Raw genomic sequence first — 18,584 nt, 5'->3', positions numbered from 1 at the left:
TATCACTAAAAACTTAAACACGGTTCTGCATTTGCATGTTCAACTATAAAAAGCTAAAACAACAATTCCCCTAACTCAGAGTATAATCTGTTCATTTAATATCTGCTATCCTTAGCGTACCTTTAAAGAAATGCCAATTAAAAAAACTCATTTGAATAAATAGCACTGATATTTTAGGCGACCAGTTTTAATATAACAAAAGTCAATAATTGTTTAGTTTTTGTTCAATATAATCCCATTCTCTGATAGAAGTTTGTAGTTCAGTTTGAAAAGAAAAGTATTTTGGTTGTTTGTTTATTTCCAGAGAATTCTAAGATTACAAAAAGAACTGTCACTGGCTTCTCAGAAACTGTGTCAGAGACGGAAGTTTACTTTCTGGCAAGTTTTCATATGTAGAGCAACCGAGCCACTCCATTTTAATTGTTTGATTGGACACTAAACCATTCCAACTCTTAATATCTATACCTCTTACATGAATTACAACACCCATATCACAATACGTTATGTACTGAAAGGTTACTTACCCTAACCCTGGTTCCTGAAAGAGAAGACGACCACCAATGACATTATGTATGGGATGTGCATGCCCATTGGGTAGGTATCGCTGAGCTCTTTATATCAGAGCTGCCAATAGGCCCCTTCCTGTGGTGATGCACTCGGTCCCGCCCACCGAGGGATTAAAACCGTCATCCTGAGGAAGCCATTTCTCTTTTTCCATCGAACCAGTGAGGACGACCGATGCGACCTTGCAGTTGGTGGTCATCTTATCTTTCAGGGAACGTTCCCTTTCAATTCGAAAATGACCACCAACGACATTATGTATGGGATAATGTATACCAGAGCCGTCGCGATGGAGAAGGAACGGCATCATATAAGGGACGCATCAGAACCGCATAACCCAAGGGTTAGCGATGTGATCTTACACCCTCAAGGACCCTCGTGCCTGACAAAGGCAGGACAGGATCTAACACATGAAGGCGGTAGAACCTGAAGAAAGTATGCGGCGTAGCCCAGCTAGCCACAGTAGAAATATTGGACAGCGAGGCCCCTCTGAAGATGGCTCAAGATGTAGCCAACCCTCTAGTGGAGTGTGTGGCTACCCTCCCAGGTGGGGGCAAGCCAGCACCATCATACGCAGTCGAGAATCCAATGTGACAGATGTTGCTTTGAAAGGGGCTGTCCTAGGGTCTGTGTTCCGTGACAGACAAAGAGCTTCCTTCTGAAGTATTGAGGCCTGGAGAAGGTCTGTCATGAAAGTATTTGTGATTCCTTGAAAGGGAGGAGACCGGAGTGGGGTCTCGCACAGGATGCCATCCATATAAGCCGTCAGTATACCCGTCATGTTTGCCAGACGGGTTACCTGTGCCTCCACTGCATACACCCTCTTAAGATGCGTCTCCATCACCCTGCATTGTGGGTTTGGACACGCAGTGTCTCTAGCTAATCCTCCTACTGGCGGAGCATTGACCAAAGCCGCGATGGTGGAGTCTACTGGGGGGAACCCCACTAGGCCCAGCTTTTCCTTGCCTTCCAAGGAGGCAAGCTGTGCGGCCTGCTTTAGCATGCTTGGAGCTAAGGCTGGATGATCCCAGAAGGAGCGCACCTCTTCCATGAAGTCTGGGAAGGCTGAGAATTTTTGAGGGCGAGCCTCTATCCAGAATATGGACTGACATGGCTGTGCTGCTGGTGTCCAGGGGACCTGCAAAAACGTTGCAGTGTGCCCCATCAGTGCTGATGTCAAGTCCAACAGCGGCGAAGCGCTGGCTTCTGAGGCCACCTCGAAGCTATGTTCCGCCTCGGCAGGGGGTTCGGGCTCTCCTCCTTCTTCTATGCCAGAGGAGAAGGAGGCTGCATCCCAGGAGGTGTGCCATCCCAGCTCCTGTGCCAGCTGGGACACCTCATCCCTCATCTCCCTGGGGGAGGGAGGGTACGGTAGTTGGGGCAGTACTGGAGTTGAGACTGAGGCTTGAGCCGCAGGTGCATGTCAAGACAGGAGCTTCAGGACCTGGGCCATCTGAGCCTTCAGGTCCATAATGTCCCTGGCCTGTTTAGAACACTTCTCCCTTCTCGTCTGCGGGGATGGGGAGCGACTACTGGGAGGCCTGTGCATCGGGGATTTCGAGCAGGGGGTCCTGGGATAGTTTATGGAGGAGGGGCTCCGGGGATCTGAGAGCCGCTGACGGTCCGACCACTGAGGATGTGGAACTCGCCCTCATGGCCCTCTGAAAAGCCGCACATATACTGCTGGCCACCTCCCTCTCTCTCTCGAGGGCCAAGGTGGCATGCTGGATGCCCAAGCATCGTGCACAGAGGGTATGCCTGTTCTCCTGAGGGATCTTGGCCCTGCAGGACATAAAGGCGTGGAACCCAGTCTTGCCCGACATCATAGCTGAGTGTTCTGCACCGACTGAGCACAGCGTGCATCAAACACTGCTTGCACTGCGTGCACCGTGTGCATATGAAACACGTGCACTGTAGTATACAGCACCATGTATCGTGTGCACCATGGGCACTGAACACCGTGTGCACCAAGCACCGTGTGAACCGTGTGTACTGAGCACCGTGTGTACCAAGCATCGTGTGGCAGCATGTGTCCATGCACTAGCACTGTAGTGCTGGGCCACCGTGCGTACCGAGTACCGTGAGCACTATGTGCACAGTGTACCATGCGGCACCATTCGTCCATGCACTAGCACTGTAGCACTGGGCAGCGAACACCATGTGCACCTTGCGCACAAAGTACCATATCCCATACATAATGTTGTTGGTAGTTGACTTCAAATTGAAAGGGAGTCTCAAAATGCACATACACAATAGATTGTGTGATCATCATTTATCCGTAAACCATGTACACTTACTCTACAAATTGTATTCATAATATAAACAATTTGTTTGGCATGCATGAAACAATTCATGACTACTGTTAAAAAAAGCACACACACAAAAACAGCCTCCTACTGTTTTATGAATATCAAATGCTGTTTTATATGAAACACGTGTATATTAATGTCAATGTCCAGCCTCACAAAGCATTTCTATGAACAGTCTCAGAGCTGTCTTCTTTTATACCAGTTTCACAAATATAGTTCCAGACAGACACAGTGGAAAAAACATTTATTTTAAATATATGGTAGAATAGTGTGATCCTTATTTTTCATATATAGAAACTGGCCCCCTTTTTATATATTTAAAATACATGGGATATGTATATATGTAGCGCATCATATATTTTCATTAGTCTGTAATCCATAAAAATAAATATATGGAAACAGACTAAAATATATTTAAAATATATCTCATATATTTGAAATATATAAAAAGGGGCCAATTTCTATATGTAAAAAGTATAAGGATCATACTTTTTTTTTTTTTTTTTTACCATATTAAAAATATATGTTTGTTCCATAAGGGTGTCTGGACCAGTGCTATAAATGTGTTTCTAGGACAGACCTTAAAAAACATTCTACAAACAATTCATGAGTAAAAGCGCAGTGAGGGCACTGTTTTTCATATCCTATTAACCTATTATGAGTTACATACAGTTTGTTGGTTTGAAATTAATGCATGCGCGTGTGTGGAATGTTTGTTCATCGTCAGAAGTGATGATTACTTCATATGAACTGCGTGTAAACAAAAAAAATATTATTTCAATTATTGACACTAACAATATTTTTACATCACTTTAACCCCATGCAAATACGTTGGTTTTGTATTTATTATTAAACAGTATTATGTATAATCCTAGTCAAATATTGATATGCACATTACAGTATAATTAATTTTCGGTTGTACGGCCCTGCACACGATAAATGCATCCTTTCTTACAGGGAATTGAGCCGCTGTGTTTTGTTAAATATAGTGTAGCTATCAGCTTGTATCGCTGTGCGGCAGGATGGAAATAACGCAACGCGATATATTGCTAAACGTTGTAATGAAACCGCTTTTATCTGTTGTTATAATAATAATAATAAATAATAATAATAATAATAATAATAATAATAATAATCTGCGTTGTCTCTTTAAGACATTCCTGCACAGTGATGTAATGATCCTGATACTTGTCTACACACACTCCAGAGCCGAATAAGGCGCTCAAATTCTGGCTGCCCGCTGAAACGGCTTGCGCGTTGTATTGTCGGTGAAACTGAGCAGTACTTAACCCTGTCCTTTCTTTTAGTTGTACGTGCCGTTAAGGAACCCCTAAATGAACACACCTCGTTTTAACAGTACTCTGATCAGCGGGTTCTCATGCATGCTTTTACCTGCTCATTCGTATTGTTTATTTTGCCTGCCTCTGTCTAGTCTAGTTGCTAGCCTGTTATTGTGTGTGTGTGTGTGTGTGTACACTTACTGTAATAATCATCGACCGTCCTTGCGCAACAGACCGCACTTTCTGAAGCACTTCATGGTTCGTTTTTTGAGAAAATATTACTTAATTTCAGATGCTAAAACTACACTAGCAATACCTAAAAGCAATGAGATTATATTTATAAAAACACATTTTTTTGAAATATATACGTTATATATATATATATATATATATATATATATATATATATATATATATATATAGGAACAAGACCAATTCCTTGTTCTTTATAAATTTATATTCTTGTTTTTCGAAATATTTACATCCTGAAAGCAGTAAAAGGCATATGATTTAAGTAATTTCCGTATCTGTGTTACTTTCCATTTAAAAAACAAAGCCCATTTCCTTGTATTTAAAGTCGGGGTATTTCTTGGGTTCTATTTTTTCCCCACTGCATTTACAACAAAACATTAAGTATTATTTCCCCTTTATACTACATTTATTATTATTATTATTATTATTATTATTATTATTATTATTATTATTATTATTGTTGTTGTTGTTGTTGTTGTTGTTTGGTGAATTGTATAGACTTGCAACAGCCAACTGCGACATTCAAAAACAATACAGATATGTAGTTCAAGAGTCAAAATTATATCAAATAGAAAAAGAACCACAACAACAGCACAGCAAATTTCATGAAGGCGTGCATGTAGCACTCACACCCCCTTCTCCATGACCAGTGCAAACTAGAACAACGCCAGTTCACGATCCACATATTATTATTATTATTACTATTATGATAAAGTCACTAAAGAACACGTTAAAGAGCTATGGCTTCTGTTTGTTAAACGCATTTATTAAGGTATGCACGGTGCTCAGCCCCTTTAAGACCCTGTTTTGCAGTGTGTGAGAGAATGTGGTCAGGCAGAAATATTTGCGCTGTGCCCCTTTAAGTCTTTTTGCCAGTTGCGTAGATCCTTCATGAATGAAACCGCGTGACCAAACATCATATGACGTCTGGCTCCGGCACAAGAGAAAGCGATCAACAAGAAGGCGGCGAAGGACTGAATTTTACAAATTACACCGAAATATAGACGTCGCACCTTTAAATATCAAATCTCAGACCAAAGGCGCTGGGCATAGGGTCTCCCCAGAGTGTGGTGAGTCAAAATAGGGGTTTGTTTTTCGAGCACCAGCGGCACATTGAAGAGGGCTGTGTTATTTTGCTGAGTGAGTGTGCACGCCTTGGCTTCTGCTCGCTGCTGCCTGAGTACATATAAGTGGGGATAGACGTGCTGATTCATCAGGGACCGTGTCATTAGACACGCAACACGAACAGAGTCAGTGTTGTCAGTGTTTTAACAAAGGGACGTGCTGCTGCTTCTTCTACAAGATGGTTATCAGGGAATCCCAAGCCGTGTTGAGAGAGTACGGTTTGGTGAGTGTGTAGCTGCGCGTCCCGAAAAGCTAAATTAAATACACTGCTGTGTACCGTGTAGAGAAATGTGTAGTGTACAATTAAAGCAGATTTAATATGCCGATTCATCAGGATGGAGCCGCGCTACAAAAGCGAATCCTGCTAGAGCTATATTATTAAGAACAGGTGGCCTGCTTTTGTCTAGACGGTCGAGGTAAGGGTATGTGGTTGAAGGATAGATGACCTGGGTGAAGTGGCTGGCATCATTCTGTTCGTTTTGTCTGCACGGAATTAAAACGCTCTTGTAAAATCAACAGCCTCGGGTCAGGTGTCACAATTGAAAGTTTTCGTCATTTAAAAAATCATTTCATTCATGTGATGTGGCGGGAGACAGGTGTTCTCATTTATTAAAAACGATCAAGGAAATCTTTTGGTTATGATTTCTGTTAACCGTTTTTAAATGTATACTGTGCACTGACGGATTGAAGGGGTATTGGATTGTGCTGATTCGTCACAATGTTGAATTAGGTGTGTGATGTGCAATGCACTGATCAGCTGAGGTCTCGCCTCAGTGTGAAGGAATCGATGTTATTAACGACACCGCTTCTGAGATGACAGAGAATTTGCATCAGGACCAGGTATTCTATATTCCAGTACTAACGCGTTTAGGAGATAATGTAATGTTTGTTTTTTTTAAGACAGGAATGGGATAGTTTGAACTTGGTGAAGAGACTAACTGTCAGGTGACAGACAGAGTAATTATATTGCATTTGTGTTCCAACAAATCGGTGATAATTCAGCAGTTTTAAAATGCACTGGAATACATTTTTCAAATAGTATATTGAAGGTTGTTTTTCTGTTTGACAATGAAAAGGAAATTGTAAAAAAAAACCCAAACAAATAAAAAAATCTGTGAAAAAAAAAAAAAAAAAAAAAAAAAAAAAAAGGGGGGGGGGGGGTTCCTCTCCCCTCCCCCCCCCACTACATGTGTGGCATGGGCTAGATGCATAGTAACATTACCAGTTATTTCCAGCCCCATGATGAGATAGACGCCACCTGTCAAGATACAGTAACTGCCTGACAGCTTGATATTTGTCTACCCAGGATTGCCACTTCTAGCTGTTTATTTTGTAAAGTAAAAAATTCCCCAAGTGCTCTTGAAATTAAGTACATATGCAGGCATTCATCATACTGTAGTGCCTTGTTTTGCAGTCCAGGCAGGGATGTATTTAAAAAATAAACTCAAATTCAAAGAAACAGAAATCTGAACTGGTTTACCAGGCTACAGTGTGTTCCTCCCTGTGACATTTCTTCAAGGTTCGTTACCACAAGAAAGACGTCTTTACTCAGCATGCACAGGGTTTGGGTCTTCACTCACTTACAAAAATAATTGTTTATTTTGGTGTATTTCAGAGGTGAGTGTTTATTGAAAGACTCCTGGAGACTCCTGTTGCTCAGCAGTTTCATCCATTCCAGGTTTTACTATAAGCTTGAAACCCAAGTGTATTAGTAACAAGCGCAGGTGTGTCTTGTTAAAACGCATAGTGAAACAAGAAATGGAGCAAATTGCTATACAATGGGAGTCTTCTTACCATCCATGTATTTCAGAAAGGGAAGGGACCTTTGCCGAACCCGTTGCACCTCCTAGAATATGTGAGTGACAGCAGGCTTGAATGCTAAACATTTTGAACTTCAGAAAGTTCTTGGGGGGAAAAAGAGAATTAATAAGGATGCATTCAGTATGCGTGCTTTTCATCTGAAGAACAAATGCATTTTTTAGTTTATACAGTCGCTTGCTTTTGTTTTGTCAACGCGTTGCCTTCAGTTTATAACCAACCCCTAGAAGAATGCACCAAGTGTTGAAGCACCCAGGCTTGTCGGTCTTCAGCACTTGTAAAACTGCTTCCATTGAAAGGATTTGTATAAATACAGTTGAGTGAGGATTCTTTAGTCATCTTTTTTTTTTGTTCTCTAACTTCAACATTTATTAGTTGTCTTCTTTCTGATAGTCTATACTGTGTCAGTATGGAGATACAGTAACAAGGTTAATGATGCAGAAACCAGTCCTGCGACTGGAGTTAGGTTGACGAAGGGGTGCAATGCAGTGTCAGAGTCACACTTGTCAGAAGCCTGTAACTCTGAAGACCACGAGAAATGTGACTGATCTTTTTATGATTGAGATCTTTGTGTGGATTAATCACTGTTTAATGAATTGGGTATCCCTGCTGGTGTCTGGGCTCCAATCCAGTGCTCCCATGCCCAAAATAGAACAGTTACCAAGGGTTGTGCCTCCAAAATGGGCAGGTCCAGGAAAGTACAGATAGGATGAGAACTCTGTCTATGTTTCTGTATCTGACCACAGACAGAGGCTGCTGGTCTGGTTGCTGTCTTACTGTACCTAATTGAGCTAAATTCTCCTCCAAACTTATGAGTAAAGTATGCACTGTAATTCCAAAGTACAGCGCTGTGCTGATCAGCAAGTTACCCATTTAAAATGTTTGCCAGCATGCTTGTTTATTTTGCTTGGGTAGTGGAATCCACGGCAAAGTTTTTACTGACCCCAGAGGGGAAAATTAAAAAGATGATTTAGTTCGTTTATCTCCTGTCCGCTTGGCTATCACTGCATCAGGGGACCAAATTAACCTTAGCGGTCCTCTCTAGAGAAACCTGGTAATAAAACCAATTTGAATCCACTGACTCTGCATCTTTTTTTGCTAGTGTTAGGAAATTTTGCTCGATTACACAGATTTAGCACCCGAAGTGAAAAACGTGTTGACACGTTATTTTTCCCTCACCTTAATACCACGTACCACTGATCTTGTGAACTTGTTTTTTTCTCCTTTATTTCATGCTCTGAATACCTATCTTTTAATAGCCTGGTTGTTACCTGTCCTAAAGGGTTTGTCTCATATATATATATGTATATGTATATATGTATATATATGTTATATGTATATGTACAATCCCCTAGTCTTTGAGATGTAATCGTCACACTGACGACGAAGTCCGTAGATTAATAATTAACTGATGAATTATAATATAATATATATATATATATATATATATATATAGTATATATATATAAATATATATTATATATATATATATATATATATATATATATATATATATATATATATATATATATATATATATATATATATATTACTTACATACATATATAGCACATGCTGATGACCGGAATTGTGAAACGATTCACTCCACGCACCAAGAGCTAGGCTGAGATCATAAAAATGCTTGCTGCAATACATGACTCAGTCTTGCCTGAACCAGAATGCACACGTTCCTGCTCAGAAACCAAAAGAGCAAACAGGGACCCCCCCACAACCATGTGAAATAACACAGTGGCCAGGACAGAATTGAGCTAGCCAATGCAACCTGCTGTTTTGTAAAATTTTTAGAAACTTTTTTTTTTTTTAAATTAATATTGCATCAATATTCCCCAAACAACCTGCCCTAAAGGGGCCACTACCTTAGGTGGAAGAGCTCAGTGCTGAGTCTCAGTGCATCTAATCGAGTGACTGCCTGCTCATCGGAGCCTGTTGTTCTTTGACCTGTTTCTGTACTGTTGCTTCATAATTGTTGATTTCTCAAGAAATGTGACAGTGTGTCCTGGAATTGGTAAGGTTTTTGGGGGGTGTCCCTACAGGTATTCGAGTCTGTTTTAAGTCCAGTTCAGACCCATATAATGTAATCGCACCAACGCTGTACAGTTAGAGCTGATTAAAGGTTTTTATTAATTACATTTGAACACTTTTATACTGTAAGCTTCTGCACCACCTTGTGTCCTTGTAAGAGTTGTCGTAATGTGATATTACAAGTGAGACGCGCTTGGCATTTAATAGCCTCAGAATTGAACAGTGGAGTTAATTTCTACTTTTGAAACCCTATTTAAAAGTAAAGAAGTGGTTGTAATCGCCCATGTTGAATAACGGTGTGACACTTATGAGAGTTTAATTTCAGTCGACTCTGTACTGAATGAAGACTATCTTTCTGGAAAGTACTGGGTTTAGTCATTACAGCCCCTCACACATGCCAGTAAATATTCAACACAGAAGACGCACATTGCACTGGAGTGCAGTTAAATAATCATGTCGTTAATTAGCAAATCTGAACGGTGCCTGACAGCCTTGTTGCATTCTAACAGATAGCTACAAATAATGGCTTCTGTAAGGTATAAAACGAGGTATAGGGAAATTAGTCTTATCAGCGCTTTTATATCTCTCCTCCTGATTTATTAACAAGAGGGGAGTTTGAAGGGTGGAGTGATAGGCATCTCACTCACGTTAGCTCAAGTTGAGAACTTTCTAATTGGAGATGTGGTCTTGGATGTTGCTGAGTTCAGGGTTTTTCTCCTGGAAAAGCTCCTGGAAATGTGTCGAGGATGCAGTTCTGGCAATTTTTTTAAATTTTATTTTGCTGGTCCTTTGTGTTCACACTCAGCAGTTTTTTTTCCATCTTATTTTAATTTCTGTGGATGTGATGATTGTTCCAGGAGAAGTCAGCAATCTTCCAGGCGATTCATAAAAATTCAGCCTGCACTTGCAAAAAATGCTACTCTCGCGCTGTCTCACTTCCCCTGCTAAGCATACACAGTAGCCAAACCATTTACCGAAGACAATTCAGTTACGCTGTGTAAGGGGACTTTTCCTTGCAGGTACTTCCAGCATGAAAATTAAGAGTAATATTGTCAGTAGAAATGTCACAGTATAGGACCTGCTGGCATGAATAAATGACTATGTGGGGCTGCTGGGCTGTCAATTAGGATGAAGAATCCTCATTGTTCTTGCTTTATTTACACACAAGAAGCCTTTTGAATGATGAAAATAAAATTAAGTTCCCTGAAAACACAAAGACCGAAGGGATTTGCTTTGGTTAGTTTTCTTCATTTATTCTTGGACCTCGGAGACATTTTTTTAAGAAAGTTGGTAGAGGTGGGGAATGAGGGGTGTGTGTGTACTTTTATATTAAAATTAAGATTTTATTTTCTATCAAGTACCGAGAGTGGGTGGGGGGCTTAGTCTGTGATATAATGGAACAACATTGTGAATTAACTTGTTTTACATGCCCACCCTACACACTGCTATAGAAAAGTAGCATTTGGAAAATGTATGAACTGTTCTGCCCACCTCCTTGTTTGCTGTGGGTGGCAGGATCAGTCATAATACCTTCATGGTTGGAATGTTTGTGCTTAAATGCTTACAATTAAAACCAGAAGGAATGAGTGGGCCAAAACAGTTTTAAAAAAAAAAGCTAAATGAAAAAGTTAGTCCTTCGGTTTTTTGTAATATGAAATAAAAACAGAAGGATGTTCTCTGACTTAATTCAAGTTTAGTGCTTGCTGTAGTCGGGTGATTATTAAATAATAATTAACAGGTAGGATAGGTACATTTTCGTGCACAGTCCTATTGAGGACAGATGGCACAGCATCTCTACAGAGAGCAATCTCAATTTGAGTTCCAATTATCCAAAACAGAAACAAATACCTATATTGGAGCCCTAAACAGGAGGAGTGACTTGCAGTTTCTGTACTGTGCACAAATTATAAAGCAATCAGAGTTGCCTTTCTGTATTTTTAGACCTTTTTTTCCAGTAAAACCTTTGTAATGATTGGCAGCACAGCTTCCCTATTTCGTTTTTAACAATCTGTGCTTCTAGTTTCCAAACTGTTTCAACTGTTCGCTACACGTACAGTACAGTGTCCTGTCGGAGGCTAACTGGACGCTGTGGGTTTTAACCAGTAGACCAAAGATTTTGACTTGTGCCTTCATTAGTGTGACTGTATAGACAAAGGCACATGACTGAATGTGAGACCTGATGGGTCTGTTGCAAAGGCAGGATACAAGCAACACTTCTTAGATCTGTTTGCTTGGGGCTGGGCTGGTGTGCCAGCCAGTGGACCAAAAGCAGCTGCTTTTTATTATAAAGCCGGTTTGCACTGTGAAGGATGGAGTGTGCAGTGTCAGGCTGTGTCGGTATTAGATTGGTTTCTTACACAGTTATTCATACAAGGTTGTCTTGTAAAATCTGTATTGGCCCTGGTCTGGTCGTCTCATTTCACTTTTGAAGGGATCATGCAGTTATGGGCTTCCAGCTGAAATGACATCACTGGATCCTATCCAGTTTTAAATTGTTATAAAACAAATTGTTATAAAACAATTCTTAACAAGGAAAAACAGGGTATTACATCATTCTTCAATGACCCATAAGCTTCAAGTCATATAGTATTGTAATATATGCTTAGTTGGGCTACATGTTTTGTAACGTTGTTGATATAATCTGCAATTATTAGTTTAAGGTTAATATGGCAGTGTTTTCCTTTATAACAAGTTTATAGATGCATTATTGACTTTCTAACAAAACTACAGTGTTACCACTATGGTTCATATTTGTCCTTTACTGCCGCTGAGTAAAGTGATACTGTTAATATTATCTGCTCAGTTTTTGAAGTACACTGAATAGTTTTCAAGTAAGTCAATTACTTTCCATAAACTCCTTTTTAATTTATTCTATACGACAGACTTTACAGATGCCGAGAATCGTGGTTCTTGGGTAAGGTTTATTATTATTATTGTTGTTGTTGTTGTTGTTGTTTACATTTCAAACGTCTAAGTAACAACATGTGTTTTTGCAGTTTTTGCATGGAGTATAGTGCAGATAGCCTTCGCAGGGCTGTTCTCACTGTGTGGTGTACCATGAGATTCTGTTGAGTTGCGGGGTGAGGCTGGTTAGGGCTGGAGGACATTAAGAATCTGCTGAGTCAGTATGACTGGATCCCATGATATTTGCTCAGTCACAGGACACAACTGTTCATTTATAAGTTTGAACTAATATTGCTGCTTAAGATACATAATTGCAGAAAAGAAGATATTCCAATTACTAATTACTGACCAATTTCAGGCTAAACTATTATGAAACCAAGTCGATCATCCAAACCATTAGTATTACAATGAACAGAACCACGGCATATATATCCAGGCGTTACATACGTAGGGGGACATACCCTGAGCAGTCAAAGGATTAAAACGCACCTACAATGTGATGATATACAGTAGAGCAATGAGCAGTGTCAATTTGCATCTTACTAAGGAGGTTAACCATACTCGCTGACTGTGTTTCAGCACTGCATTGACCGGGAGGGACCACTGTCCCATTTCTAAACCCAGTTTACAGTACTTAAGAATCAGTAGGTGAGAGAATCTGCTGGAAGTAGCCAGTAAACTGCTGATGCAGGGTATACAGTTTGAGGAGTCGGGGCTGGCCTCTAATAATTACTGGTCCCAGACAGCAGCAGCTCACAGTCCGATCCAGACATCTGGCCTGTTGACCTACTGAAAATCAGACGCAGCACACTGTGAAGCTCACAGTGCGTAAATATTTATTTTCAGGATGCACGTATTGTTTTGCACAGACTGTGTTTTTTTTTTTTCTTGTGTAAATTCACTTGGAGAAAAGGGCAGGACCCCACTGTTAGGGGCATGTTCCAGTAATTCTATAAATGGTGAAACAGGAGGTTAGAATTCTGATAATGGCTACTGAGTAAGGAATAGTGTTTGTTTTTTTTTCTTCTCATAGAACTTACTGGAAATGGTTAATGAACCCGCTGTACCACCTAAGGAGCCTGCCGGAAACAGGAAACTGGAGGCTGTTATCTTTTGCTTTCAATGTCCTACACTGAGAAATTAACTGCGACTTCTTTTTTACAGTACGTATTTGGACAGTTTCTGATGTATTCATTCAAATTGGCTCGCTGTTTTAAAACTGTGCTGTTACAGTACGGCCGAGTGTGGTTTACTGGTAAAGGTGCTGCCTCTGCACGCGTGCCTGCAGTCAAGTTAAGAGCTATTCCATACCTGAAAGGAAACAAGTGGGGTAGCTGTCAACATTTCGTCATCGGGGTGTAATTTGCTTTGAAGATGTTTTTTGTTTAAAACATTACTGTGGATGAAGTCATTGTCTTGGAAGAAGGACTAAGATAATTAGCAAGATGATCTTAATGCAAGTGTAGCAATCTTGTGCTGGGGCTGTATGAAGCTATCAGACAGAGGTATTTGATTTGGGTACTGTAACGCTCATGGCAGGTGAGATACAATGGCACTGGCAACAATCAAGCACACCATGAGAGCTTCCCACTCATACAGTACACCTCAATGTTGACCTGAGCAATCCCTGACAATTGCACTGGCTCGTTTAAATCCACCAAACTCCTTTCACTTGTGACCTGAGCTGGAATCAAACCAGGTGCATTAGCCTGCTGTGTTGCAGTGTCCTCTGATTGTTCAGTTGTTCTCTCTTGTTTTTTTTTTTTTTTTTTTCAGACCTGCGTTGTCTGAACAGGGTCTCGTGGTATGACGACTGCCAACAAGGGAAACAAGGCCTTAAAGGTATGGTGGTGCGTGACGTTTTATTTTCTCACCTGCACACTTGCTTTGAATCAGGATATTCATGCTACTGGGAGAGGCTGGTACTACCACTGTTGCTTAAAGGGTTTTTATCCTCAATGGACATACCTTGCTGAGCTGTTTGTATTTTTTTTATCTGGCCACCTTCAACCTGGCTAGTGTCATTAAATTGATGACTTAGCGGAAATGTTTGTGTCTTGATTATGTTAATAAAAACCTAATACTAATGTATACATGGCTGAAGTAGGATACCAGGAGGGGAAATAAAAACATTCAATAAATAATGTAGCAGTTGGATGGTTATGTGCTCACCACACACAGCAGTCATGCTGTGTGGGGGCAGTCGGCTTTAGGTTGCTGTCTGGGGGTGTTATAATAAATATGCAACAATTCATTATGCTCCTAATACATGGGAAGGCTTGATATCGCTGTGCAGCTTGTTGAGTTTCAGCGGTGGAACATCAGATTGCCTTCATTGAAAAACTGATGATCAGTTTATTCACCAGATGATTAACCAGGATGTGCTGCGTTGCTGTGGAGTAACAGCTTGTTTTTCCAGGTGAAAAGGGAGCCCGGGGAGAATGGCACGAGTCTGACGGATGAGGAGCTGGTGACGATGTCGGTGCGGGAGCTGAACCAGCACCTGCGCGGCCTGACCAAAGAGGAGATCCTGCAGCTGAAGCAGCGGCGGCGCACGCTGAAGAACCGCGGCTATGCGGCCAGCTGCCGGGTCAAGCGGGTCACGCAGAAGGAGGAGCTGGAGAAGCAGAAGGCGGAGCTACAGCAGGAAGTAGAGAAGCTGGCCTCGGAGAACGCCAGCATGAAGGAGGAGCTCAACGCCCTGCGCTCCAAGTACGAAGCCTTGCAGAACTTTGCCAGGACAGTCGCCCGCAGCCCCGTGGCCCCCTCCCGGGGACCCATTGCCTCCGTCATCGGGCCCCTCACCCCCGGCAAAGTGGCCACCACCAGCGTCATCACAATAGTAAAGTCAAAAACAGGCGCCAGGTCTTAGTATCTGGCAGGGCTTGAGGGCAGTGGTTGGGAGAACAAGGCTGGTCAGTGCATCATAACTGAGCACATTTTTTTTTTCTTTTCTTTTACACCAACCATACAAACCACCTTGTGGCAGTGGTTGCGTTCGGTGGGCTGGTTAGAGCTGGGGATTGGCAACTGCCTGGATTATTCAAGCCCAGCTCAGCCCCTGCCGTACTGTGCCACCCTGAGGCAGGTCCCTTCTCCTCCAGGCTTCCCGGTGTCTAAGCAGGACCGTGCTGGGTAACATCATGTGGCATCTTGGCTGGGTTTAACAGACTGGAAATTAAAATCTGATCCAGCAAACCATGCTGAAACCGGCAATGGATTAGTAGAACTGAAAACAAAACAAAACATACAACTGTATTGAAGTTGTTTAGGGTTAACACGGGTCCAAAAAGATTTTAATACTTTGTTCATTTTAGGAACGTAGGAATTTGTTAGCCCAGTGGTCTATTTATGGAATTATTATTATTATTTAAAAAAATCTTCATGTTTTTTCTATTTTTGCATGTCGGAACAAAACTCCATTTTGCATACAGTAACTATGTCTGAAACATGGAGAGAACTGAAAGTAATGTTGATGCTTTTGTAAGCTCAGCTGACCATAGCTATGCAATTGGCTCAAAGTTTAAATCAATTCAACCTAGTCTGTTTGAGGAGGACTGAAGGTGAACCAAAACTTTTTTCCACTTTTTTTTTGTTTTTTTTAATATGTAACTGTGCCTAATATTTTGCACTGACCAAACAAATTGCAAAAAAAAAAAAAAAAAAAAAAAAAGCTGTGTGTTCACATATTTCAGAGCTGTACAGTATCAGAACAGTGGTAGAGATATTAGTTGATATGACCAATTTATGTGATTGGATAGTCCTTTCTTAAAAAAAATAAAATAACAAAAAAAACCCTAAAACATTGTGCATTTTGTTCCCATGTTGGGGTTGATGGTTTACAAGCTGTTATGTAAGAAACATTGCAAAAACAATGGTGGCTTTAGGTATTTCTGTTATCCCAAATATTATGACACCCTGTTGATCAATCTATATAGGTTGATGACAACCTACTTGGATTCTTGGACAACAATTTTCCCTTGCCCACTATAGTGGGTATATCCTGGGTCTGTTTTATATATGCAACATATATAATATGTTGGTACTGTCTTAATCTTTACAATGAAAATAAATAATTTTGATGTAAAGCTGTTGTTCACTAATAGCTTCACAGTTACTTCAAGACAGACCCAGTTTCTAAAAGATGACAACTTTTAAAAAAAAAATTTATTAAAGGGGGGGGACTAGCTAACCACATAAATAGACAAATTGTACTCACACAAACTTTATTATGAAAAGTCGTTGTATATGTATTCAAAGGATCTTTGTCCGCGTTCAAGTTTGAGTTTTATAAATACATAGAGCATTTCTTGCATTATTTATAAAATGTAAAAAAGAAAAAAAAAGACAAAAAATAAATTGTTTGATATCCTTTTTTTTGCAATTGTACCGAAAGTGGCTTATTATTGAAGTTGATAGCTTTTCCTAGTGGCTAGGCACGTACCGTGACGCAGAGTGGTGTGATTTTTAAGTGACAAGGTGACAGTATTGTTCACTATATGGATGTGATGCTGTACTTTTTATTTTTTTTTAAGTGATTACTTGTGATGTAAACGGCACGTCTACGCTTTCAGACCACCACCTCTTTGTGTCATGAATGCTTCTAGTACTTTTTGGTTAGCTGGCAACACCCTATAATTAGTTGATAAGTAGAAATGATCGGTTAGCCGTTACAGCGCATCAACCGGTGTTTGTGTAGAAGAATTCCTTCCGTGAAACGATTCCATGGAAGAACCTATATGCGTGTGTACTGTTGCAGCTTCCTCCTCGTGCAAAGACAGGTCAGTTTCTCCATTTTATTGTTTGTTTGGTGTTGAAAGATCGTTTCTCCTCACCACATGTTCATGCTTTAATGAACCCAGAGGGTTCTGCGCGCGCCTGTGGTGTGTTGTGTGCGTTGACATAGAAACAAGGGGAGGCTTCGCCTGATCTTTAAGTAAGAGACACACTGTGGAAATGCACACATTTTCCCCAAATAATGTAGTTTCCTAGGCTTTCGGGAAGTCCGCTCTTTAGAATTTAGCTATTCCTATTGATCCCGAGAGCTGCTGAACATAAACGTGGAGGTCTGAAGGTGAAAATAATGTGCTGCTGCCTATTGTTTTAAGTTACTTTTGTGATGTGTGATTGTGTTTTCTGTTTTTGTTTGGGTTTTTCTTTCTTGTATATTTTTCTGCTATGTTTTTTTTTTTTTTTTTTTTAATGCCAGGGGTGTGCTATACTCTTGTACTGGGTATTACATGGTTAGGACAGAAACATGCTTCTCACAGATCCTAAGCTACTGCCGTCTTGTAAAGGACCAGAAACTAAAGACCGCAAAGCCTCTTTTACACATTCAACCAGCCCTAGCTGCTGCTGATTATACAGGGAATTCTGTCGCTAATTGATAAAAAAAAATATTGCACTTATTCACTATAAACAGTTATCGTACAGGTATTAAATTCATTCACAGAAATAACGTTTAGCCATAATAATGTTACAGTACTGTAGTTGTGAATAGTTGCCCTTGATCAATACATTGCATATGACTGAAGCCTTAAATATGTGGTTTATTTAGATAACACTTAGCAAAACTATTGTAAGCTTTTATAAAGTTATAATCAGTTACAGCACTTGCAAGCATCAAGAAGAGTACTTTTGCTACAGAGCTAGAAATTAATTCCATGGGTAACGCTTTAGTTGAATGGGCACTTTCTGTGCTAAACTGTTAACTAGCTTAAAAATATGCTGTGACAACATGAGAGAAATGGGTTTAAAGCTTTTTAAGGGTTTTTTTTTAAAGACGACAGTACTTTTTATTAGTTTTTAAAAAAAGTTTGTTATGCTAATAGATAAGAGTTAATCAGCAAAGTGCCCATTAAAAATAAAGGGTAACATGAAAAAATATGAACTTGAATGAACAGTGGAATGAGAACCTCAAACTTTAATTAACATACTGTACTTCTGCAGCTGATCCAAGTTTTATAAAGGGAAGAATTTAAAAAGCAAAAAATGAAATCCAGACTTGACTTGTTGGAGCCGTTACTCTGGTCCTGTGCAGGAGGCGTTCAGTAGAAGGTTCTGAGGTAGAATCTCCCATCACAGCTGTTGTCTAATCATACCCGGCTATTTAAAAGTTAGGGTTAAAGTTCTTTCGGTTAGGAAAAATACCCACTTGCAAGGCAAGAGTTTTTGTGAGTGCAGCTGCTCACAGAAGAAAGTGAGCAAACCTCCTTCACACCCATCAGTTTGTGAACAAATTTATGAACCAAACTGCAGGAAACTAAAAGCTGATTCGCTGTGGAAATTCATT

General features: G+C 40.4%; 1 protein-coding gene across 7 annotated transcripts; it reads left to right on the top strand.

The window, feature by feature from the left end:
- The first annotated feature begins 5,328 nt into the window (after nt 1-5,328).
- Nucleotides 5,329-18,584, top strand: LOC121296340 (transcription factor MafG-like). 7 transcript variants are annotated; one of them, XM_041221773.1, is made up of 4 exons: nt 5,329-5,472; nt 13,326-13,455; nt 14,069-14,134; nt 14,712-18,584. In XM_041221773.1, exons 3-4 carry the CDS (start codon nt 14,099-14,101, stop codon nt 15,162-15,164), a joined length of 489 nt encoding a protein of 162 aa, XP_041077707.1. In that variant the 5' UTR covers nt 5,329-5,472; nt 13,326-13,455; nt 14,069-14,098; the 3' UTR covers nt 15,165-18,584. The 7 variants fall into 7 exon arrangements, with proteins under 7 accessions (XP_041077707.1, XP_041077708.1, XP_041077710.1 ...); XM_041221774.1 differs by having other exon boundaries at nt 13,301-13,455; XM_041221775.1 differs by lacking the exon at nt 5,329-5,472 and adding an exon at nt 5,483-5,750.

This window comes from Polyodon spathula, chromosome 21 (genome assembly GCF_017654505.1).
Source record: "Polyodon spathula isolate WHYD16114869_AA chromosome 21, ASM1765450v1, whole genome shotgun sequence".
Classification (NCBI taxonomy): domain Eukaryota; kingdom Metazoa; phylum Chordata; class Actinopteri; order Acipenseriformes; family Polyodontidae; genus Polyodon; species Polyodon spathula.
Note: the sequence above shows the minus strand (reverse complement) of the source record. Positions and strands in the feature narration are given on the sequence as shown.

Excerpts from the sequence above, each read along its gene's own strand:
- LOC121296340 (XM_041221776.1), top strand. The coding sequence starts at position 14,099 with ATGACGACTGCCAACAAGGGAAACAAGGCCTTAAAG. Across the intron at positions 14,135-14,711 it reads AGGGAAACAAGGCCTTAAAG|GTGAAAAGGGAGCCCGGGGA; the intron begins GTATGGTGGTGC and ends TTGTTTTTCCAG.